This window comes from Myotis nattereri, assembly GCF_964212035.1.
Source record: "Myotis nattereri genome assembly, chromosome: 3".
NCBI classification, from domain to species: domain Eukaryota; kingdom Metazoa; phylum Chordata; class Mammalia; order Chiroptera; family Vespertilionidae; genus Myotis; species Myotis nattereri.
In genome coordinates, this window is record NC_138077.1 from 29,798,105 (window position 1) to 29,824,558 (window position 26,454).

The 26,454-nt window shown below is 39.2% G+C and overlaps 1 protein-coding gene across 1 annotated transcript in view; it reads left to right on the forward strand.

Annotated features, from left to right (window-relative positions):
• The window catches only part of LOC308515321 (uncharacterized protein), a gene marked incomplete at its 5' end in the record, with an annotated part of 608,185 nt that overhangs the window by 357,916 nt on the left and 223,815 nt on the right, over nucleotides 1-26,454 (forward strand). Inside the window, one exon of the mRNA XM_081085959.1 lies at nucleotides 16,812-16,934. Coding sequence (XP_080942085.1) covers nucleotides 16,812-16,934 — 123 coding nt within the window. The remainder of the gene's footprint in view (nucleotides 1-16,811; nucleotides 16,935-26,454) is intronic.

The window sequence follows — 26,454 nt, forward strand, 5'->3', positions numbered from 1 at the left end:
ATTAGAGCTTCTTCATCTGTTGTTTCTGAGATCTGACATTCCTAGAGTTCAACTGAAAAATTCATTTTTAAACATCTCTGGGCTCTGGAGGGAAAAAAATGAGAAAATTCTAGGGCTGTCTTATTCTCAAATGGCTTTTTGAAATTTTAACATACTATGATTTTCTTTTTTTATTGAATTTAGCTCTCTTCTTGGTTCAGGACCAAGTCCTGCTTATGATTTTGTAGGATTTTCCTATGAATGTACAGGTACATTTCTGTTGGTAAAAGGAGCTGGTAATCATTGTTTTTTCCTAAAGATTGTGTAGATTTCAATATGATACCTGAGGACAGATATTTTTGCTTTATTGGACTGACATTAATGTTGATTTCTAAAAGGTATAGAATGCTGCAGATTTATATCATTTAGAGTTTCAAGGCTTAAGTTTCTTCTCAAATGCAGTTTTTTTCAGCAACTGCTTTTAATTATGGACACCGTAAATTCTAAATTACAATAGTAGAAAAGCTAGTCAAAATTCAGGTAGTCAAATTAAAACAAATTTAATCCACTTTCTAGAAGTTAATTTGAGGCCAAAGCTTTCAACTCAAGGCTCTGTTTTCTCACCTGGATATCCCACCATATGCTGCAACCCCTTATTAAGGCAGTTGTAACTTTTTTAAGCTTTGAAAGAAGAGTAAACCTAAGTTGTTCCTACCTTGTTTTCAACATCTTCCTTAATCTACATTTTCATTGCTGCAGTTTGTGCCTGTATTTTGGACTAAGCTACTCTCTAATAAACAAACCTGTGTTAATGAGCAACCATTTTGTCTCCTGCTCCTGAGACAAAATATTAATTTTGTATCCTCCATAGTCCATGGAGGATCTGGGCCCATGAACACATCTATAATAATAAAAGCATAATATGCTAATTAGACCGGACATCCTTCCGGACAACCTTCTGGATGAAGCTGGGGCTGCAAGGGCCGAGGTGGCTGTCATGGGGGGCATGGGCCAAGGCAGAGGCAGTGGGGGCCAGTCCTCTTGTATGAATTTTATGCATCGGGCCTCTAGTAGTTACAATAAAATCTGAAAGGGCGCATGAGAAAAGAGGGAACTACAAAGCCAGGCTAACCTTGAAGAGACTAAAAAATCAGTGAAAATAATAGGAAAGGCTCCACAGAAGAGATATTTGTGCTAAAACTTGAAGACATTAATAAAATTTCAGTTCAATTTAATTAAAAAATAAAAGTTATGGAATGTGTTCTCTGTGCCAAGAATTGTTGTAAGCACAGTTTTAAGTCCTTTAAACCTCAAGAACCCTATGAAGTGCCATGTAGTATACCCATTTTATAGGTAAGGAAACTGAGGCACAGAAAAGTTGGCTGACTTGACCAAGGTCACTATCGCATATTTTATATTCCAAAGATGGCCATAGCAGTATCTCCCTTTCCACACTCTCTTCTCAAATTTTGCCCTTCCCACATTAAGAGGGGAAGTCTACCTCCTCTGTTTGAATGTGGATGGGGTTGGAACAGGCATGAAAACCAACAGAATGTATCAGAAGCAACACTGAGTGACTTCCAAGGCTAGGTCAGAAAAGTAGCTACTACGCTCACTTTGATCACTTGGGCTGGAAACCTGAGTGGCCAGATGCCAGTCCCACTGGCCTGAGGACATTAGGCTTTGAGGAAGCCCATGGTAAGGAGGAATGAGAGGCCACCTGGTGAAGCTTGAGATTACAGATTACCAGGAGAAAAAGAGAGAGGGGAGAGAGAAAGGGAGGAATAGAGGTGTACCTGGCCAGCCCCCAGCACCTCCAGTCCCCTTCTACCCTTCTAGTCCAGCCACACTATTTTACTGCAACTGCATGACATCTGGAGCCAGTACTGCCTAGCTAAGCTTGTCTCACATTTCTGATTCACTGTAACTGTGAGATGACAAAATAATTGTTTTAAGCTACCAGAAGAGATTTTGGGAGTGATTTGTTACAAAGCAACACCATCACACAGCTGGGCAGTAATAGGGCCAGAATTTGAACCCACTCTTACTCCTATACCTGAAAACAAAGCTTGAGAAGATTCATAGACATTCCTTTGGGTTTAAGTAAAAGCTTCATGTCACCTGATTGTGTTGCAAAAATCTGCCCTCTCCTTCAAATCAATATTCTGAAGGGCAGGAAATGTTTTTGCATAGTGAGCTGTTTCTTTTGTGGTTGGAAATTAAATGTAGGAAGAATAAGAGGATGTTTAATGGGATCATCAACACTGTCATAATTGTAAAAGCTGACTGTCCAATGATTGAGTAGATATATGTTGCACCATCTGAGTAATGACTCCCAACCCTATTAAAATGACTTGGCCATTTAGATTGGGGGAAACAGTGAAAAAAATTTATTTTATTTTATTTTTTTAATTTCTTTATTGCAGGGATCCTCAAACTTTTTAAACAGGGGGCCAGTTCACTGTCCCTCAGACCATTGGAGGGCCGGACTATAGTTTAAAAAAAAACAACTATGAACAAATTCCTATGCACACAGCAGAGGCAAAACCACCCGGCAGGGCGGATAAATGTTTTCGGCGGGCCGCATGTGTCCCGCGGGCTGGCCGTAGTTTGAGGACCCCTGCTTTATTGGTTAAGGTATTACAAATGTGTCCTCATTTCCCATTAACCCCCAATATCCTCCCCCCCACTCATGCTCTCATCCCCCTGTTGTCCATGTCCATTGGTTTGGATTATATGCATGCATACAAGCCTTTTGGTTGAACTCTCCCCCTTACCCCCTCCCTCCCCTACTTTCCCTCTGGGGATTGATAGTCTGATCAATGTTTCTCTGTCTTTGGATCTGTCCCTGTTCATCAGTATATGTTGTTCTCTAAATTCCACAAATGAGTGAGATCATGTGGTATTTATCTTTCTCTGCCTGGCTTATTTCACTTAGCATAATGCTCTCCAGTTCCATCCATGCTGTTGCAAATGGCAATAATTCCTTCTTTTTTACCACAGCGTAGTATTCCATTGTGTAGATGTACCACAGTTTTTTAATCCACTCATCTGTTGATGGATACTTAGGCTGTTTCCAAATCTTAGCTATGGTGACTTGAGCTGCTACGAACATAGGGGTACATATATCCTTTCTGATTGGTGTTTCTGGCTTCTTGGGATATATTCCTAGAAGTGGAATCACTGGGTCAAATGGGAGTTCCATTTTTAGTTTTTTGAGGAAACTCCATACTGTCTTCCATAGTGGCTGCACCAGTCTGCATTCCCACCAGCAGTGCAGAAGGGTTCCTTTTTCTCCACATCCTCTCCAACACGTGTTTGTTGATTTGTTGATGATAGCCAGTCTGACAGGTGTGAGATGGTACCGCATTGTTGTTTTGATTTGCATCTCTTGTATAATTAGTGACTTTGAGCATGTTTTCTTATGTCTTTCAGCCTTCTGTATGTCCTCTTTTGAAAAGTGTCTATATAGGTCCGTTGCCCATTTTTTGATTGGATTGTTTATCTTCCTTTTGTTAAGTTGCATGAGTTCCCTGTAAATGTTGGAGATTAAACCCTTATAGGTGATATCATTGGCAAATATGACCTCCCATGCAGTGGGCTTTCTTGTTGTTTTGTTGATGGTTCCTTTGCTGTGCAAAAGCTTTTTATTTTGATGTAGTCCCATTTGATTATTTTCTCTTTAGTTTTCATTGCCTTAGGAGCAGTATCAGAGAAGAAATTCCTTCGGCATATGTTTGCGATTTTGTTGCCTGTGGATTCCTCTGGTATTTTTATGGTTTCCCATTTTATGTTTAAGTCCTTTATCCATTTTGAGTTTATTTTTGTGTATGGTGTGAGTTGGTGGTCTAGTTTCATCTTTTTGCATGTATCTGTACAATTTTCCCAACACCATTTATTGAAGAGACTGTCTTGACTCCATTGTATGCTCTTGCTTCCTTTATCAAATACTAATTGGGCATAGTTGCTTGGGTTGATTTCTGGGTTCTCTATTCTATTCCATTGATCTATATGTCTGTTCTTGTGCCAGTACTAAGCTGTTTTAAGAACAGTGGCTTTGTAATACAACTTGATATCTGGTATTGAGATCCCACCTACTTTGTTCTTCTTTCTCAGGATTGTTGCAGCTATTCAAGCTCTTTTTTTATTCCAGATGAATTTTTGAAACGTTTGTTCTAGATCTGTGAAATATGCCGTTGGTAATTTCATGGGGATTGCATTGAATCTATAGATTGCTTTGGGTAGTATGCACATTCTGATGATGTTGATTCTACCAAATCAATGAACACGGTATGTTCTTACATCTGTTTATGTCTTCCTCTATCTCTTTTTTTAGTGTCCTGTAGTTTTTCCCATATAAGTTTTTTACCTCTTTAGTTATGTTTATTCCTAGGTATCTTAATTTTTTTGGTGCGATGGTAAATGGGATTGCTTTTTTAGTCTTCTTTCTGTAAGTTCACCATTGATGTAAAGAAATGCCTTAGATTTCTTGGCATTAATTTTGTATCCTGCTATATTGTCGATTTCATTTATTAAGGCTAATAATTTTTTGATGGAGTGTTTAGGGTTTTCTATGTACAGTATCATGTCATCTGCAAATAAGGACAGTTTTACTTCTTCTTTTCCAATTTGGATGCCTGTTATTTCTTCTTCTTGTCTGATCACAATGGCTAGTACTTCCAGTACTATGTTGAACCGGAGTGGTGAGAGGGGGCATCCTTGTCTTATTCCTGTTTTTAGAGGAAATGGTTTTAGTTTTTGCCCATTGAGTATGATGTTAGCTGTGGGTTTGTCATATATGGCTTTTATTATGTTGAGGTATGATCCTTCTATTCCCACCTTGCTGAGAGTTTTTATCAAGAAAGGCTGTTAAATTTTGCCAAATGCTTTTTCTGCATCAATTGATATGACTATGTGATTTTTATCTCTGAATTTGTTTATCTGGTGTATAACGTGTATTGATTTGCGGATATTGTACCATCCTTGCATCCCTGGGATAAATCCTACTTGGTCATGGTGTATGAACTTCCTTATGTATTGCTGGATCCGATTTGGTAGAATTTTGTTGAGTATTTTGGCATCTATGTTCATGAGGGATATTGGCCTATAATTCTCTTTCATTGTGTTGTCTCTATCTGGTTTTGGTATTAGGGTGATGCCAGCTTCGTAGAATGAGCTGGGAAGTGTTCCTTCCTCTTGAATTTTTTGGAATAGTCTGAGGAGGATAGATTTTAGTTCTTCCTTAAATTTTTGGTAAAACTCCACTGTGAAGCCGTCGGGCCCCAGACTTTTGTTTGCTGGGAGCTTTTTGATGACTGATTCAATTTCTTCCATAGTTATTGGCCTATTGAGATTTTTAGATTCTTCCTGATGGAGTTTTGGAAGATTGTATTTTTCTAGGAATATGTCCATTTCCTCCAGGTTGTCTAGTTTGTTAGAGTAGAGTTGTTCATAGTATTTTTTAACAATTCTTTGAATTTCTGTGGGGTCTGTTGTTATTTTGCCTCTTTCATTTCTGATTTTGTTTAATTGAGTCTTCTCTCTTTGCTTCTTGGTGAGTCTGGCTAGAGGCTCATCAATCTTGTTTATCCTTTCAAAGAACCAGCTCTTGGTTTCATTGATTTTCTGTATTATTTTTTTGGTCTCTATGTCATTTATTTCTGCTCTGATCTTTATTATCTCCTTCCTTATGCTCACTCTGAGCTTTTCTTGTTGTTCTCTTTCTAATTCTTTGAGTTGTAGAGTTAGATGATTTACTATCATTTTTTCTTGTTTTTTTGATGTAGGCCTGTAGTGCTATAAACTTCCCTCTCAGGACTGCTTTCATTGTGTCCCATAGATTTTGGATTGTTGTGCTGTTATTGTCATTAGTTTCCAGGGTGTTTTTAATTTCTTCTTTGATCGCATTGGTAACCCAATCATTATTTAGTAGCATGATATTCAGCTTCTAAGTGTTTGAGTTTTTTGGATTGTTTTTATTGTAGTTTATTTCTATTATGCCATTGTGGTCTGAGAAGATGCTTGGTATGATTTCAGTCTTCTTGAATTTGGGTAGATTTTGCTTGTGACCTAATATGTGGTCTATTTTTTAAAATGTCCCATGTACACTTGAGAAGAATGTATATTCTGTGGTTTTGGGGTGAAATGTTCTGAAGATGTCAATTAAGTCCATTTGATCTAGTGAGTCATTTAGGATTGCTGTTTCTTTGCTGGTTTTTTTCCTAGAGGATTTATCTAGTGATGTCAGTGGTGTGTTTAAGTCCCCTACTATTATTGTGTTGTTGTTCATCTCTCCCTTGTTATTTTCCAGGAGGTTTTTTATGTATTTGGGTGCTCCTGCATTGGGTGCATATATGTTTATCAGGGTTATATCCTCTTGTTGCATGGATCCCTTTAGTATTATGAAGAGGCCTTCCTTATCTCTTATTAATGCCTTCACTTTGAGGTCTATTTTGTCAGATATAAGTATTGCTACCCCAGCTTTTTTTTTTTCATTTCCATTTGCCTGAAAGATATTTTTCCATCCCTTCACTTTCAGTCTGAGTCCCTTGTTCTGAGGTGGGTCTCTTTTAGACAGCATATATATGGGTCATGTCTTTTTATCCATTTAGCCACTTGATGTCTTTTGATTGGAACATTTAGTCCGTTTGCATTTAAAGTTATTATTGAAAGGTACTTGCTTGTAGTCATTTCTATTTTTGTGTCTGTGTTCTTTCTTACCTTTATAATTCTTCTTTTTATAGCATTCCCTTCAGCATTTCTTGCATTGCTGGCTTGGTAGTGATAAACTCCCTTAGCCTTCCTTTGTCTGAAAAGCTCCTGATTTCCCCTTCAATTTTGATTGATAGTCTTGCTGGATAGAGTATTCTTGGATTCAGTCCTTTGCTTTGCAACACTTTGTATACATCCTTCCATTCCCTTCTAGCTTGATGTGTTTCTGTTGAGGTAACTCTCTGTTTCTCTCTTGCAGCCTTTAAGATTCTCTCTTTGTCGTGTACATTTGCCATCGTTATTATGACGTGTCTTGGTGTGGGTCTTTTGGGGTTCATCTTGCTTGGGACTCTCTGTACTGGTGTAACTTTTTTCTTCCCATATCTGGGAAGTTTTCTGTCATTATTTCTTCAAATAGATCCTTGCTGCTCTTCTTGTCCTTCTTGCAGCCCTATTATGTGTATGTTACTTCATTTCATGTTGTCTCAATCCTCCCTTAGGCTCGCCTCCTGCTTTTTAATTTTTTTCTCCAGTTGCTGTTCAGATTGAGCTTGTTTCTCTACCTTATCTTCTAACTCACTAATTCTCTCCTCTGCTTCTTCTAGTCTACTGTTGAAACCTTCCATGGTGTTTTTGATTGTAGCTATATCACTTTTCATTTCTTCCTGATTCTTGTATAGGTTGTTGTTTTTCTCATCCATCCAGTGAATGAATTGTACAACCATTACTCTGAATTCTTTTTCTGTCATGTTGCATGCTTCAATTTCATTAATTTCCTTTCTTGGCGACTCCTCATTTTCTTTCCTCTGGGGGTTGTGTTGTCTCCCCATTCTGATTATCTCCAGATGGTTCGAATGTTGAGTTGCGTGGGCCTGGGCCATGTGCAGTGGGAGCTTCTCACCACCCTAGTGTCACTGAAGAGCTCTGACACTAGATGTGTGGTTGTGGTGGGTTGGTGGGAACCAGGCTCGCTCAGAGTCAGTGTTACCAGCGTTCAATGTGGCCTCATGTGCGCACTTAGAATCAGGGACTCCGCCTGCACCATGCTGAAACAGAGACCCCCCTGGAGTGTGTTGAAAATCAGAGTCCCCTAGCATGCACCAGGAGTCAGAGTTCCCCAAGAATCCAGTATCAGAGTCTCTGTTGCTTCACGCAGACTTGCATTGAGAAACAGGGTCCCTGTGTGCACATGCACCAAGAATTGGAGTCACTGGCTCTTAGTATGAATGCACAGGGAATCAGGGATCCCAGGAGCAGGTGATAAGAAACAAAGTCAAGTCACTGGTGCTTGGTGTTGCCTCCTGCCCAGAGAATCAGGGTCCTGGGGCCTGTGCTGCGAGGAACAAGTTCCCAGTGTTCACGCGTTAGGCCAAGGCTCCCTGGGACAAGTTCCAGTGTTCGCGCACTTCAGGTCAAGGCTCCCTTAGCCTGCGCAGCAAGGGACAAGTTCCAGGTGTTCATGCACTTCCCGGCCAAGGTCCCTGTAGCAGCACTGAGGCCAGGGCAAGGGGTGGGTCTATCAGTTACTGTGGCGCTGCCCGAGAGCCTGCGGGGAGGGGGATGGGTTCTGTTACTCAGGAATTTGTTGAGGGGATTTCTGGACTCTTGGTTTCCATGGCTCTGTAGCTGTGGTTGCAGGTCTCTGTCCCCAGTGGCTGCAGGGTCCTGGTTTGCGTCTGAGACCAGACTGGGTGGTGCTGAGGCTGGGATACTAGTCTCAAGCAGCTCTGTTTCTTAAGATGGCATGGTCTCTGTGCCCGTCTGTGCTGGCTGCCCAGGAGTGTCCATGATGGGAGCAGGGCTCCGCCGTCTAAGACTGCCTGATTTAGCAGCCCCTTAGAAGACCTACAGAGTCTAACTGTCCCTCACTCATACACACACACACCACACATGTCCACACACTCTATCACTCCCTTGTGCTCTCACACTCTCTCCCTCCCTGCCTTCCTACTGGTCGCCATCTTCTCTCCTCAAATTGCTCAACAGTGAAATTTTTAACAAAGCAATAGCTTCTGAATACACAGCTTGAGTGTGGAAGACTTAAACTATGTTGGAACCCAGAAAGCTTGGCTTTCAGTGAGCTTGAATTTTAATCTTGCTTTTAATTAATTTACAGCAACTTGTTGAATTGTGTCTCCCACACTAGCTAGTAAGCTTACTTGCCATGAGAACAAGAGTTTATGTTTAAAAAAACATGATAAAGAATGGGTTTGATCCCTGCATTCTCTGGGCACTGTAAAGAAGGCATTCAATAAATATGTACTAAGTGAAGGAATGGATATACAATACGGTATTGCTATCATCGCCATGTTGTACAAATGATCTTCAGAATCCATTCAACTTAATCAAACCATTGTACTCTTTGACCAATATCTCCTCTGCTCTGGCAAACAAACTCCATTCTACTTCTATAAGTTTTATTAAAGATTCCACATAAAAAATAAGATTATGCAGTATTTGTCTGGCTTATTTCACTTAGAATAATGCCCTCCATGTTCACCTATGTTGTTGCAAATGACAGAATTTCCTTCTTTTTTAAGGTTTAATAATATTCTAGTGTGTATATTATATATACCACATTTTTAAAACCATCTGTCCATGAATGAACATTTGGGCTGCTTCTGAGTGTTGAATATTGTGAATAAACTGTAATGAACATAGGAATACAGTTATCTCTTTGAGATCCAGACTGAATTCCCTTTGGAAATATACCCAAAAATGGGATTGCTGGATCATATGATAGTTCTATTTCTACTTTTAATTTTTGTAGGACCCTCATATTGTTTTCTATATCAATTTACATTTCTCCTAAAGGGGTTTAATTCTCTCCATATCCTCACCAATACCTTTTATATTATCTTTTTGATAATTGCCATTCTAAAATGTTTAAAGTGATAATCTCATTGTGGTTTTTTAAAAATATATTTTATTGATTTTTTTTTTACACAGAGGAAGGGAGAGGGAGAGAGAGTTAGAAACATCGATGAGAGAGAAGCATCAACCAGCTGCCTCCTGCACACCTCCTACTGGGGATGTGCCCGCAACCAAGGTACATGCCCTTGACTGGAATCGAACCTGGGACCTTTCAGTCCACAGGCTGACACTCTATCCACTGAGCCAAACTGGTTAGGGCATCTCATTGTGGTTTTGATTCACATTTCCTATCGATTTGTGATTTGAGCAGCTTTTCATATACATGTTGGACATTTCTGTGTCTTATGAGAAATGTCTATTTAGGTCCTTTGCCCATTTTTAAATTGTTATTTTGTTTTTTTTTGCTGGTTGAGTTGTAAGTGTGCCTTATATATTAAATCTCTCAATACACACACACACACACACACACACACACGGAGTGGTAACTATGAGGTACTGGAAAACATATTTACCTTTATTGTGTTGATCTTTACAAAATATATACATGTATAACATCAAGTTGTATGACTTAAATATGCACAATTTTATATGTCAAAAATATCTCAGTAAAGTTATTTTAAAAAGGAGTAAATACAACTCTTAGAATCTCAGTTTTCTTATTTTGAAATATAGACCAACTGTTGAATTTGCATTTCATAAATTATCAGCTGTTGTCTTACTTAGACAGGACATTTCATAGGTCATGAAAGGGCCTGCACTTCATAAAAAAATGAATAGGTGCTTTTAAAATGTATGTTCTTGACATGTTGAAGGCTATGTCAATGTTATGTGTAAAACAAATACTGTTAGCACTGGCATGTTCCTACAAAAGTCCTGTAATAATTCATTAAAAAGCAGTATTTCAGATTCCATATAAAAGGTGTAGGATGTGTTATTTTACTTCAGGCTACACAGGCTCTTGTGATTTCTTAATACTTTTCTGAGATAGACTTTTCTCAACCCTGTCTCCCTCAATTCAGAAAGTTCAATTCTACCATTATTAATAATAAGGTATACTATGCTGACCTGTTTTGTAAAGTTCAAATGTAACTCTGAATGTAAGAATATGATGCAAATGTGAATTATGTAAATCAATATATAATTGCTAATTATAATTATTAATCATGATTAATTTGCTTTATTGAAAACTCAAAGGAAATAAAGACCAAAAGAACAAATCGTTTTTTTGCTAGTTTTGTTGTAAACTTGTCTGTGACCTGATGCCTTCATGGATAAGAGCTGATAATTCAGTATGACTGTGTCTTCTACAAACTTGAAACCTTCCACCATATCCACAGTAGAGATATTTTTGGTAGCTACTCGGTAAGAATATTATAGAAATTGTGCTTGGACGGTTACCTTGCAATGAATTGGACAAAAGGGGAAAAATTGAAAGAGAACAAATTTAATTTGTAACTAATGTAAGGTTGGAGTTGTTCAAGGATATAGGCGGACGCAGCAACCAAGAGGGGAGTTTATTAGAGGGAACGGGGAAGGAGCCACAACTGGGGATGATTAGGACTCAGTTTCCACTGTCCTTGGGGTTAGAGTTTATGCACAACGACCACAAGGGGAGGAGGCTGGGGATGTAAGTGTTCTAGTCTGATTAGATGGAGTTTGTTATCCTTCAGACTGATTAGTGCTGCCGATTGAGGCTGTGGGTTGTAAGTGGCCACTGTTATCGTTAGCCTGCTGTCTTGCTCTTGGTGCGGCTGCCTCCTGTTGTGCTGAATAGGGTGACCGTTGGCTGTTGCACAGAATGAGGCTGGGGCCACTTTCTTGTTCAGGACTTTCTAGTCTGCCTGAGCCAAATGTCTTCTGCTGGCCTGTCAACTAACATTTAAGAAATAATGATAATAGAAATAATAGATCACCCTTATCATATGACTAAATGGTTCTATTCATTTTACATGCAATAATTTAATTTTCACAACAAATTGAAAGACAGGGTACTGTGGCTACTACCCTCATTTTACAGATGATAAACTAAAGAATAGAGAGGATAAGTGAATTACCCAACTAAGAAAAAGATCCAGTATTCATATAGAGTCCAAACACCATAGTTTTGACCATATTACTATATTCAATTTAAACAAATAAGTATTATAAGTATTAGTTTAAATTAAAATTTTCAGTTAAAAGAAGCTTTATAAATACCCCAAAATATTTTTAAACATATCCCAATTATTAACAGATAGCACAATTGCAAGGAGGTAATTTTAAAATTGTTAGTTAACTTCACTGATTTATTGCAAATTTAGTGAGCTCTGACATATGCTTAAAGTCAGCATAACTTTAGTTTTAATAGTTTCCCTTTTGAAAAATTCTTAAAAATAAATATATCTCTAGAAATATAGGCTACATTAAAAGAATGTGCTATAATATAATATCTCATTTTTCAATGTCTCTGGTTTCACTTATTTAAAGTAGTTATTGTGTAATGTAAGTGTTTCCTATCAAAATGTAACTTTTTTCCACAATTCCCTTTGTTAGATGAACTTCTGCCAAATCTTTTGTAAAATTCATTTAGTGGAAATATAAAAGAAAAAATAAAGCATTTATATTTAGTCCCTGAGAATGCATTTATATTGGATTTCAAAATTTACAAGGCATTTCATAGGTATTATAATTGCTATACTTATCAACATTTCTATGATGTATCATCATATCCCCTTTTGAATGAATAAGAAGAAGCTTGCAAATGGGAAGGGAATAACATGGTATGTCACATAAGTGCTGGAACTAAGACTCAAACCTAGATGCTCAGAGCTGAAGTTCAATATTCTATTGCGTTATTGCTGTGATTGTCTCTTCCTTTTTGTACAGTGGCCATGTAAGTAAGGAAGTCACTGGTCCCAAGGAATGACCACTGATACTTTCTCCAGTAGGTGATCTAACACATTTCCACATTTCTTCTTTCTTTTTCTCCACCACTGATAAGGAATAGTACTTAAGTAGGAACTTGATTGTGTCTCAGGAAATTCATGAAGATCAAGATTTTTGTTTTGAGGTTCTCAGTTTGTTTCCTAGTGACTAGGAATAGACCAAGTTGCTCTAGTCTTAGAATGAAACCATGTATACAGCATTTTAAGGAAAATTCTAGAATTTAAAACCATGCATAGAAGTTATTCTATTAGTATTATCTAATCCTACAGAATATTTGTATCGTTAGTATATTTCATGTATAATTCTATAATCCCCAAATGAGGTCATAAAGACCCAGAACATTATTTAAGTACATTTTTAATTGTAGTTTGGGCATGTTGATTAATGTCGTATCTTACCTTAACCTATAGAGAATTACATTAAACCTGGTACCTAAAGAGAAATCAACTGATTTGTTATCAAAGCTAATTGCAATAACAAGTTTATATTATCACTTCATGAAGCCTATTGATTTGAAAATAACTAACACATAAGAGGTGTGTGCACTTTTGGGGTAATTTTCACAAAGCAAACACCCAATCCTTTTAAAACAAAAATACACATGCTAAATTGAGCCAAATACATTTGGTTTAGAAAAAAGATGTAAAATTAAAGCACTTTTAATTTTGCCTTTTTACTCTGCATTGTCTTCTCTGTTCAGCATTTGCTATGTTCCTAAAAGCAGTATAAGCTATTACTAAAACTGTATAAACACAGACTAAATGTATTACATGATTTTAGAATGATAGCATGCTTAGGAAAGCAAACAAATATAAGGAGCTCAAATTCAGACATTTTTTAAAAGAGATAAATGTATAGTTTATTTGTTAATTAATTGAACAGTCCTTTAACGTGTTTGCAGTTCTGTTGCATTTGTCCTACAACCAGAAATGCAACACTGTTCTTGCAAATATCATATGTAATTCTTGAAGAGACTGCAGTCTGTCATTACAGATGGATTGATAGCCTGGATGATATCATTGAACTTTTGTCATGCCGAACCTGGAAGACTTGCTTTGTGTCAGAGAATTTTTGTCATTCATCTTGCTTTTGAAAGGCCAAATTTATTTGCAACCTTGAATGACATTGGACACATGAAGCAGCCTGAAATCTATTATGCAGTGAGTATCTTATAAAACTGCAATTTAAAATCCTAAGTATTGACTTGGTTTTCAGAACTACCTTCAAAGCCAATGACTTTCAAATTTTTTATTTATGTAACCTGATTTTCAATGGATAACAAAAACTTTATGCTTTTATTTATTTATTTTTCTGAGTACATCAGGTCACCAAACATCTGTCATGCTTTCTTTACTTGTTAAAGAAAAGTAGAAACCAACAGAAGTGGAAATACATGCATATATTTTTATGTATTAATATCAATATGTAACTGACAAGCACTAGTAAGGAAGTCTATCCTTTGGTTGGCTTGTTCAGATATTTTTTTAAAAAATTTCAGATTGTACATAAGTACAATACAGTTGCATGAAAGTAGTGCTATCAAAAGAAAAGCAAAATTGTTTCTGAACTTTCTGTAGAAAAAGAAATGTGGTATATGTGACTATCCTATGTAATAAAAACCTAATATGCTAAGTGTCTGGTCATCCGGTCGCCTTTCAACCAATCAAACTGTAATATGCTAAGGCCGCTCAACCACTCGGTATGACATGCACTGACCACCAGAAGGCAGAGAGTCGACTGGTCAACCACTTGCTATGACATGCACTGACCACCAGTGGGCAGATGCTCCAACTGGTAGGTTAGCTTGCAGTTGGGGTTCAGCCAATTGGGACTGAGTGAGATGGGCCAGACATGCCCTGGAGTCCTCCCACGGTCCCTCCCTGTCTGGCCAACCTCCCGTGGCCCTCCCCAGCACTGATCATGCACAAGTGGGGGGTCCCTCGGCCTGGCCTGTGCCCTCTTGCAATCCAGGACTCCTTGGGTGATGTCGGAGAGCTGGTTTCAGCCCGATCCCGCAGGCCAGGCTGAGGGACCCCACTGTTGCACAAATTCGTGCACCAGGCCTCTAGTAAATGTATAATTCCATCCATATAAAAACTGAATTTATGTTCAATACAAACAAAACAAGAAAGAAATTGAATGTCTACTATGAGCCAGGTTTGAATTCTCAAGTATAGTAGCTAATGTTTAGCTAATAGTAATAATAATAATAATAGCTACTATTTACAGAGTTTGTATGTAAGATCTCAGACCCAGATGGCACCACAAATAAACTCTTCCAAACATTTAAGTAAGAAATTATAATAATCTCACAGGTTCTTTCAGAAAACATCGGAGGAAAAACTTGCCCACTTGTTTTATGCATACAGTATATTCTGGGAAGGCAGCTATGCTCACCACTATACCACCAACGCAACCTCATACAGTATAATCTGGATACCAAAAATTATCATGAATATTCCAAGAAAGAAAAAGTTCAGGCAAACCTCTCTTCTGAATATAGTCACAAAAATCCTGAAAAATATTAGCTAACAAAATCCAGGAATATATAAAAAGCATAGTGTATCATGGCCAGGTTACTTGCAAGGGATGAAAAAACAACAACAATGTAAATCGTCACATTAACAGAATTAACAAGAAAAACTATATAATTATTTTTATAGATTCAGAAAAATTAGTAAATAAGATGTTGCACCTGTTTATGATACAAATACCTAAGAAACTTGGAGTAGAAAGGAACTTTCTTAATCTGGTGAAAGTAGTTTTAAAAAACAACAACCCTATGGTACACATCATACCTACAATGAAATGTTGAAAACTGTCCTTCTGAGTTCAGAAGTAAGACAAGGATAATCATTGCCACCACTTCTATGGGCCATTCTACTTGACCCACTAGTCAAAGAACCAGTATTTTAAGTATTGGACAAATGGACAGAGTAATTGAGCAAACATTTCAATAAGATGTTATCCCAATCACCAATAACATGAGAATGTGTTTAACCTAATTGTCACCAAGGAAATGAAAATTGAAATGATAATGTAATACTATCATACATGCCTCAGAAGAATAAAAATGAAACAAAATAAAGCAGAATATCCCAAATGTTGGCAAGGATGAATGGCATCTGGTCTCTAATACACACTGGTGGGAGTGTAAATTAGAATAACCTCTGCCCTAGCTGGTTTGGCTCAGTGGATAGAGTGTCATCGGCCTGTGGACTGAAGGGTCCCCAGTTTGATTTCAGTCAAGGGAACATTCCAGCATTGTGGGCTCAATCGCCAGTAGGGGGCATGCAGGAGGCAGCTGATCAATGATTCTCTCTCATCATTGATGTTTCTATCTCTCCCTCTCCCTTCCTCTCTGAAATCAATAAAAAATCTATAAAAAGAAAAGAATAATCCCTTTAGAAGATTATTTGGCTATAAACTATAAACTAGAGCATATAATATCTGTCCCAGCAATTTCAGTCCTAGATATTACCCAGTAGAAATGCATATGTGAGTTTATTAAACACATGTATGAGAATGTTCATAGCAATAGTTTTTATAATAACCAAGAATAAGATAATATCCAAATTCCCATCAAATGTGAAATATATACATTAAAATGGTGGCATATTCACTGATTTGAATAATACAGGATGGGGCAAAAGTAGGTTTACTAGTGTACTTGTACATATGAAAAATAATACAATGATTAATAAATAATAATACAAGAATAAATTCTGTTTTACATACATACATCTGTAAACCTACTTTTATCCCACCCTGAATAATATAGGAATAAGAATGAACGAACTACAAGTATATGCGACAACATGGGTGTAGCTCATAACAGAATGCCAAATGAAAAAAGCCACACACACAAACGCCAAGTGAGGTTATATATATAGTTAAAAAAGAAAAACTAACCTGAAGAGGTTAACAATCAAGATAGTGGTTACCATCAGTCAGTCAGGGCAATCCTTGGGTGCTAGTAATGTGGTTTTATTGTGGTTGTATTGGGATAGTCTAAATCTGAAAACTCTTTGAGCAGTATACTTAAGATTTGTATATTTTTCAGTGTATGTGACCCACTTCAGTGAAAAGGTACCTAAAAATAAACCAAAGCAATCTCAACAGCTGTACAGCCAGGATTCAAAGTCAGTTATATCATTTGATTAGAGTATATTATCTCTAATTAGAATAATATATAGTTGTATTTCATTTCATCTGAGGTCAAAGAATAATATTATTCTGTACTGGTACATTTTAGGAGAGCCCCGAAAATCTTTTTGTGTCTATTTATAGGAGGCTAATTCTGTTTAAATATTTAATTGCAGATATAAATGAATGTGCCATTGACAATGGTGGTTGTCAGAACCAATGCTGTAATACAATCGGCAGTTATTACTGCAAGTGTCAAGCTGGCCAGAAGCTGGAGGAAGATGGCAGAGGATGTGAAGGTAACCGTTAGGACTGTCTGCTTACTGATAAGGGAAGAGAGAACATCTATGGAATGCGAAGGAGAGGTTTTGTCTTTTATCCAGAGGCAGTTGAAGTGCCTGTGTTGAATGTTGTCAAGAGCTCAGATCTTCCTCTCATGTCTAGATTACAAAATTGTAACCCTAAGAACACTTCAAGTAGCTTATTATAGGAAACATATGATTATACGCTGGTTTGGTTGTGTCATGTTCTGAATATGGAATTTCAATCATTCATTTAAATCCCTGAAAAGTACAAATTTTTGAAAATATTTCATTTAATTCTATAGTCAAAATGGTGCTTATCATAAAATGCTCATATGTTGCTACAATAGAAATGGCAAGGCACAAAACTAACCACAGAACTTGTATTCTTGGCGTCGTCTTAGCTTTTTTTTTTTTTTTTCACACAGACTTCAATTTTCTGTCTCTTTTAAAATGAAGTCATTCCTTCCTTTATTTATTAATTCATCATTTTGTTCATTTGACAGTCATTGAGTTTCTGCTCTGTATCAGGCATTATCCCATGCTTTGGGATATAAAAATTAATGAGAAATAAATTCTGCCCTGAAGGAGTTCACTGATTGGCAGCAGTGAAGATTGAAACATAAGCCGAAGCCTTGCAGAAGGCTGTTTTAAGGCATTATGGCATGGGGATAAATCCACTGGATTCAAGGGGGCCTGGGTTTGAGTCTCAGCTCTGCCACTTACAATTTACCTAACCTTGGGCACGTTATTTAATCTTGCTAAGACTCTTTTCTCATTTGTAAAATTTAGGATAATGGCAGTTCCTAAAACCCCAAAAGTTGCTGTGGGAATTAAATAAGATAATGCATCTAAAGCACTTCGCACAGTAGTGGCTTATGGAAGCATTCAGGTGGTAACTATGAATCATACTCTCATTTGTGAACTCAGTTGTTGCCTATGTTGGGAATGTAAGAGGAGCAAAGGAATGCTTCCTTTGTTGTTCTCAAAAAGGGGAGACATGGACACTAAATAGGATTCCTGGACTTTCCCAACTTATTTTTTTTTCCTATCCATACTATCAAAATGCCTGAGTATTTGATTAGGTCACTTAGAAATTCATTTATTCTAACTATGGTTTCCTATTGATCTTACACACTTATATTCATTTTTTTTACCTGATAATATCTATTCCTGATGAAGCATATAATGAGTAAGCTCATAGGAGAAAACAAAACAACAAAAGACATTCAGCTGAAAATGGTGGGGGCTGGCTGTTGGCTTCATTGGGACTGCGGAGACCAGACAAGCTATCGGTGTGAGTAGGCAGGACCACCCATTGGTGGCCACTGGGCTGGAGGATTTTTCAGACTCTCAGGGAGGTATGTGCTTCAGTCCTTCTGGCAAGGCTCTGGCAGACAGCCACAAGAGGGTTCTAGGTAGGCAGCCAGATGTTCAAGTGCAGCTGCATCTGGGCCTTTCCAAGACAGGTTTCACCCCAAGCAAGGCCCTCTGCAAAGAACGATATTCTATCTAATAAAAGAGAAACATGGTAATTAGCCATACGTCTGCTACCCTTCCCATTGGCTAATCAGGGCGATATGCAAATTAACTGCCAGCCAAGATGGCGGCCAGCAGCCAGGCTACTGACACGAACAGGAGTGAACAGGAGGCTTGCTTGCTTCAGTGACAGAGGACTCCAACGTTCGCCGCCTACCGCTGCTGGTCTCTGAGCTGCTAAGAAACATTGTTACAAATATAGAAGCTAAACAAAACCCCAGAAACCTGTTTTCAGTCAGCCGGGAACTCAGAGCTGGAGTCGCAACAAAGTTTCAAATACAGAAAGTAAACAAAGTCAGAAACCTGCTTTCAGCAGCAAGGTCTCACAGCTAAAGCCGGCTCTCAGCTCCAGTGACAGCCATAAATCCAAGAATAAAAAGGAAAAAAGGAGCAGTTGAGAGCTTCAGTCACCCGCCAGCCTGAAAATGGCCCTCAGCCCCTCACCCAGACTGGCCAGGAACCCCATTGGGGACCCCCACCCTAAAGGGGGGTGTGACCAGATGCAAACAGCCATCATCGCCTCATCCAGGCTGGCCAGGCACCCCAGTGGGGACCCCCACCCTGATCCAAGACACCCTTCAGGACAAAACAGCCGGCCCCCACCCGTGCACCAGGCCTCTATCCTATATAGTAAAAGGGTAATATGCCTCCCAGCACCAGGATCAGCAGAGCTTCGAGGCCTCCCGGCACCAGGATTAGCTTTACAGGGGGCAATGCCCAAACCCCCTGATCGCCCTGCGGCTCTGTGTGTGACAGGGGGTGGGGCCACAACCTCCCTATCCGCCCTGCTCTGTTTGTGACAGGGGAAGGCACCCCAACCCCCTGATCAGCCCTGCTCTGTGCCTGATGGGGGGAGCTCCCCAACCCCCTGATGGCCCTGCGGCTCTGTGTGTGACAGGGTGCGGCGCCCCAACCCCCTGATCGGCCCTGCTCTGTGTGTGACAGGGTGCGGTGCCCCAACACACCTCCATGGGCCCTGCTCTGTATGTGACAGGGTAGAGCCATAACCTCCCCATCGGCCCTGCCCTGAGTGTGACAGTGGCAGCGCCCCAACCCCCTAATCGGCCCTGCTCTGTGTGTGACAGGGGGGAGCTCCCCAACCCCCTGATGGGCCCTGCTCTGTGTGTGACAGGGTGCGGCCGCCAACCCCCCCATGGGCCCTGTTCTGTGTGTGACAGGGGGTAGTGCCCCAACCCCCTGATCGGCCCTTCTCTGTGGGTGACGGAGCTGCGCCGCAACCTCCCCATCGATCCTGCCTTGAGTGTGACAGGAGGTGGCGCCCCAACCCCCAATCGGCCCTACCCTGAGCGTGACTGAGGGTGGCATCGCAACCTCCTGATCGGCCCTGCTCTGTGCATGACAGGGGGTGGTGCCCCAACTCCCCAATTGGCCCAGCTCTGAGCCCAGCCAGGGGCTGCGGGGCAGGCACCTAGGGATTGGGCTTGCCCTCTGCCACGCGGGAGTGGGCCTAAGCCAGCAGGTCATTATCTCCCGAGGGGTCCCAGACTGTGAGAGGGCACAAGTGGGGCTGAGGGACACACACCCCCACCCCGCCAGTGCACAAATTTTTGTGCACCGGGCCTCTAGTCTATATATAAAACCCTAATATGCAAATAGACTGAACAGTGGAACAACCAAACAACCAAACAACCAGTCACTATGATTGATGTGTGCTGACCACTGAGGGTGTGCAGGGAACATGGCAGGCGTCGGCTGTGGCGGGATGGTGGAGCAGGTGAGCAGGGGCGCCAGATCAAGGCAGGGCATCAGTCTCTGTCATCAGGGCAAGCCTCTGGCGGTTACTGAAAATTCTTTGCTCCAGCACTCCATGGTCCCACCTGACGCTTTCACCTGCTGCCGGCGCCGGCCCTGCTTGCACCCACTGCTGGTACTGGAGCTGCCACTTGCACCCGCTGCTGGTGCCAGCCCCAATTGCTCCACACGGTCAGTGCGTGCAAGCAGGGAAGGCGCTGTCAGCGCATGGGAGCGGGGCTGTGGGCAGACAAGGGACTAGGGACCACAGCAGGAGGGGCTGGGCGGGGGCATGGAGGATGGGCTGAGACCCACCCCTGTGCCGACCGCATTCTCCATATCCACAGTTCCTTTCAAGGTGCACAAATTCATGCACTGGGCCCCTAGTATGTGTATAAGGGCAAGCCCTAAATTCACCCAGGCTCTTTTCCTTAAAAGTAAGATAATCTTTATTTATGATGAGATTGTTTAACAAAGGTGTTCCCTGTACTGATTCAGTATCAGAGAAGAAGAGGAGTCAAGGCCCCCAAGGTGTTCAAATGAAAGGTGGGACAATGACCACTGAAGCGTATTCTACACGCTGAGAATATTCTTTGTCATCATGACCACTCCCTTCCCTGACATTCTCTTCATTTCTTTTTGACTGAGTATCATTTTATTATAGACATATTTGAAGAGCCCAGCACAGCAATTAGCCACTGTTAGGTATAACAATTGCTATTACTTTTTATAATAGCTATTAGGTTGATAAGGAATGGCAAACTTTATACCCAATAATTCATTTACATGCAATTATATCATGTTATTGAAGTCAGTTACTCTTCATATAAAGGTAAAACTTTTACACAAGTGATTTCCATGGTTTTATTTAACTGATGTTTATACAAAATGAATAGGGGTAAGGTCAGTATTTGTGAGAATTAAGAGTTTGATACTGAGTTAACATTGACGTCCTAGTTACCAAGATGCAGAACTGAGGATGGCACTATGGAATGAAACAACTCACCCATAAAGAACCACCTCTATCAGTCTTATGCTTAGCATCCTTTCCTTTTCATACCTTTAAATTACTATTTGGTAGACATGATGATGCTAGAGATTCAGAGTGCACAATTGTTGAATATGCAATGATCTCAGATTTGTTTAAATAGGTAATTAAATAAAAAATAATAGAGGTCGTTTTGAAATTGAGTGCATTCTAAAGCCACTGCAAATGAGCATTTCAGTTCATGTGAGTGCACTAATGAGCCATTCATATTTATTTATTGGATGTTCACGGTAAAGGTCAGTTGGTTTCAAAGACCATTGTGTTGATTGCTACAGACATAGAATTAAACAGTCATTTGAACAGACTTTGCTTTGCTTTAGTATAAATAGAATTTAACCTGCTTGAATTGCTTTTTAAAATACACATCAACATTTTAGTAGATATTTGTTGTACCATTAAAATAAATCTAGACTCTACCTTTCAGTGGAATTGAAGCATTTGTGAATGGTATTGTTAGCTAATCTTATTTTTTAACCTTTTCTCTAAAGAGCTATAAACTTGAGGAGAAGGCTTCTTTTTAAAAAATATATTTCTTTATTGATTTCAGAGAGGAAGGGAGAAGAAGAGAGAGATAGAAACATCAATGATGAGAGAGAATCATTGATCAGCTGCCTCCTGCACGGCCCCCAACTGGAGATTGAGCCTGCAGCCCAGGTATGTGACCTTGGCCCTAATCAAACCTGGGCCCCTTCAGTCTGCAGACTGACGCCCCATCCACTGAGCCAAGCCAGGTAGGTCGAGGAGAAGGCTTCTTGATTAGCTAAATTTACATGAGTATCCTCTTCTCTCAGGCATAGCTCTGAACCGAAATCAATAGGTTTAATTCACTGAAGATAAATTATTATAGGGTACAGACTAAAGGAGAAAATAAAGAGGGAATAGAACTGTCTACCACTGGACACTGTGGGGAGATGCATATTATATTGTGTATAGTATATGTATTTATCTGTATATATGTATTAAGTGCATGAGGTTATTCTTTAGTGTATTAATGTGGGTAATAATATTTAAAATATGCAACCATCTTTGCACTTCAGAGAAAAATCAACTTGATTTTATGAATTTATTTGCTATTAAATTCAATTTGCTGTTATTTTGTTTGTGATTTTTACATCTATAAACATGAGTGACAGAAGCCAGTAATTTACATCTCTCATATGATTTCTATGGCAATGGTTTTCAACTGGGGTGATTTTGTCCTCCAGAAACATTTGTCAGTGTCTGAAGACATTGATTTTCACGACTGAGGGAAGGGGTACTAGTGGGTAGAGGATGCTAAACATCCTCTTCTGTTACTCTGATATATATGTTAGACCTTCTCGTTCTACATCACCTGGTGCTTTTATATAGTCTATTTTGTGTGTTTTTTTTTTTCTTTACTGCATATGCTCAACCAGTCTATTAAGTTTCAAATAGTAATGATTTAATTTTACATTTTTAGAAGTTCTCATTTTTTTCAAATATGTATGTAGTTTTTTCTGTTGTATGCTCATTTTGATAATTGTATCATTTTACTTTACTATTTCACACACAGTTATTCTATAGTCTTCATCTGATTCCAAAATCTGTGGTCCTGGTGGGGGAATCTTATTTCTAGGCTATTAGACACTATATTCTCCTTCCTTTCATGTTGTGTATACCTCCAGTATAGAACATCTCACAGAGTACTGTACTTATTTACACATTTGTACTGTCTATTAGGTTGGGAATCTCTCTTGGGAAAGGTTTATGTCATCACTTTTTTATCCCCAGCTCATAGGTATCTTAATACCTACTAGAATTCCATAAATACTTACTGAATATATGAACAAATGGATAAATACCCATCCATTCAAACACAAAGCATATAAGCATACCATTTAGTACACCTTTTATTCATTTCCTTATCGACAGATTCTAAGAATATTGCATTTATTTCAAGTCTGACTAGTGAAAACATTGGTTATCAGTAGGTCTTTGTGTAAATATTTTCTGGTAGCAAGTCTGTTTTATTTGAAAAGCTAAATCACACTTTTTCTTTCAAGAAGGAAAACCATAGGGGGTACTTTTTTAAAATCTGAGTTTATACTTTTACAGGGTCTGCTTGTGACTTGTCTAAATTATTGGTTCAACAGCATAACCAGTGTGACTTTTGGAGGATGGTGGTCCCATGGAGTCAAGGAATTGTTCTAAATGAAATGGCAAGTAATATTACTGTGTTTTATTAAGTGAACAGAGATAATAAACATTGATTGAGCATTTCAGATAAAGTCTTCCATTTGGGAGAGATAAATTAACAAAAAGGTATGTTGCTTAGTGAATTACCAGGCAAAATTTAAAATATTTAACAGTAATTTTGTTAATATTTTCTGCCAAATATTTTTCTGAAACACATTAGAAATTATAATGTGAATAAAGAGAGAATCTAACTCTGTATTTCATTATCATGGAATTATGGAATTTTTGGCTAAAAAGGCTTCTATAGATGGAATCCCAGGGAAATCAAACAAGCTGAAAATGCTGATTAATGAGCAAAATGACACTAGAAGCCAAGCTTTCTTATTTCCCCTCAAAGAGATTGATAGGCAGCATGAACTGGATATAAAGCAGGTTAATCAGAACAATGCAGTCACAGAGCTACAAGGGCCAAGAGACCCTCAACTCTGGTACAAGGCATGGTTTCTTTCGTCACTGGGTTTCAATAGTGTTAAGCATCCTGGATATAAAATTATTGTGTGCTATTTTAAATGAAAGTACAAGTAATTATATTTGATGCTTTGAGAACTCACCCAGGCCAGCTTCTTGCCTCCAAGCAGCACTGGTTCTAAACCAGCTGGTTATTTATCCTGGTATTACAGATCTCCAAGGGAGGATTCTGTAACTCCTTTCTACAGTCTGTTTAATAACCGGAGCTAGCAGAAAAGCCTTCCTTAGGTGGTATCTATATTGCTCCTGCCGAAGTTTAAGCCTTTTTTATTTTATTTTCCTCTCAGTTCAGAAAGACTTACCTAATAAGAATCCTCCTTTACAGTAATTCTTCCCAGACTACAGCACACTACTGTGTGCCTCTTCAGCTTAATAAAAACATTGTGCCAAATACTGGAGTCTTTGGGAAAAGATATCTATCTATCTCGATAGGTATTCATCTATCTATATACATTCAGGTTTGAGTTCATGAAATTCATTTAAAGAAATAATTATTGAGAATTTTTCTGCTTCTCTTAGTATTCATTTGTAAAGGGCCTCCCATATTCATTTATAAATGGGAAAGAATTTGAGAAAATTCCCATATTGTTTCAAAAAGTTGTCCTTTTTAAATTTATCAAGACATCCTATCTAATAATAGACAAACATGGTAATTGACTGTACCTTCGCTACACCTCCCATTGGCTAATCAGCATGCGTGCAAATTAACTGCCAACAAAGATGGCGGCTAATTTGCATATACCAGCTGGGAGTGAAGACTGAAGACACTGTAGAAGGAAGCCAAGCAACAAAGCCGAGGTAGTGGAGATGGGTGGGGTAGGATCTGAAGAGTAGGGCGGGGTAGGGGCCGCTGAGAAGGGCGAGGTAGGAGTCGCGGGGTAGGAGCTGCAGAGACAGGAGTGAAGCCCTATTCTTGCAGGAATCCTCCTGCAATGGGCCTCTAGTTTATAATATGAAATTAATTTTGTCTGAAGAGCTTGAACCACTTAAAATTCTTGGGACTTATCCTAGTTGACACACAAATGTATACAAAGGATTCTTCTCACCCATCCACCCATCCATTCACCAGACATGTTTCAGACCTCAGACACTGTGGACCAGGTTGAACAAAGGGCACACACTTTGGATTTTAATGTGGCCTCTGACATTTACTAACTGTGGAGCTTAGGGCAAGTTCCTTACTATCTATGGGCTTTCTCAACCTCCTCTGCCCTACTTCATAGCCACAGGAAGAGAGATGTTCATTTGTGTAAAGATCCTTGACATCTCTCTGCCCCCTCACTCACTCCCTTCTTCCCAGGGGAGTTGGAAAAAATTACCTCATTGGAAAGTTTGGGGAAGGAAATATGGAGTTCAGCCCACCTTCCCATCTCCTCATTAGGACCTGTAAATGCTGCAAAAGTGTTCTTCCTAGTCTGCTCTGCTCTGCTGTGGTATATGTTCAACCAGGGCAGGACTCCACATGGGGAAGACGGAGGCTTCCCAGCCACACCTGTGGCCAGGTTTGCCTAATTCTACATACAATTTGAGGAAGCCCCTTATTACTGTAGCCCCAAGTCCCTTCCTTTGGTTCTAACAAAAATAAAGCCAATATTTTGTCTACATTTGCCTATTAGGTATTAACTCTGGACTAATTCAAAAGTCAGGCAGGGAGCTCAAATTTGTTATTGTATCCTTCCATCTACTAACACCTTGCATTTGCCTAATGCAGTGATGGCGAACCTTTTGAGCTCAGCGTGTCAGCATTTTGAAAAACCCTAACTTAACTCTGGTGCTGCGTCACATATAGAAATTTTTTGATATTTGCAACCATAGTAAAACAAAGACTAATATTTTTGATATTTATTTTATTATATTTAAATGCCATTTAACAAAGAAAAATCAACCCAAAAAATGAGTTCGCGTGTCACTTCTGACACGCGTGTCAGAGGTTCGCCATCACAGGCCTAATGCATAATACACATTTGGGAAGTGTTTCTTCTTTTTTTCTTAAAAAAAAATTTCTCCTCTATAATATGTTGTTGAAGATAAAAATATGTGTAAGGTCATCTTTCTGTCTCCAGGGAGCTTCCAGTTCAATAATAATGATTGCACACACAGCTTTAGTATAAGATAGCAGGCATAAGTAAATAGAAGACAGGCACAGCCCAGTGCTATGGGAATTAAGCAGAGAAAAGGGAACATGCTGTTGAATGAAAATGGGCTGCAGGGAACAGAGACAGATACTAATTGTTCAGTCCTGGGACCTAACAATCTTCCCTCCACTTCCTTAATTTTCCCAAAAAGTTCCCTATTGGAGAACTGCCTCTTATCACTTGCCCTGCTGCCCCTTCTCTTTGGCACTGGAAGGCATCTGTCATTCACTCTTTGTAGAAACTCTGTTATTCTCGAGTATCTGTGCCTTTTAGACTGGAGAGAAAACATATAATTCAAACCTGAAACTCTGCTACCAAAGTGGAAATCCACTTTATCTCTTTTTAAGTTAATCTTTTA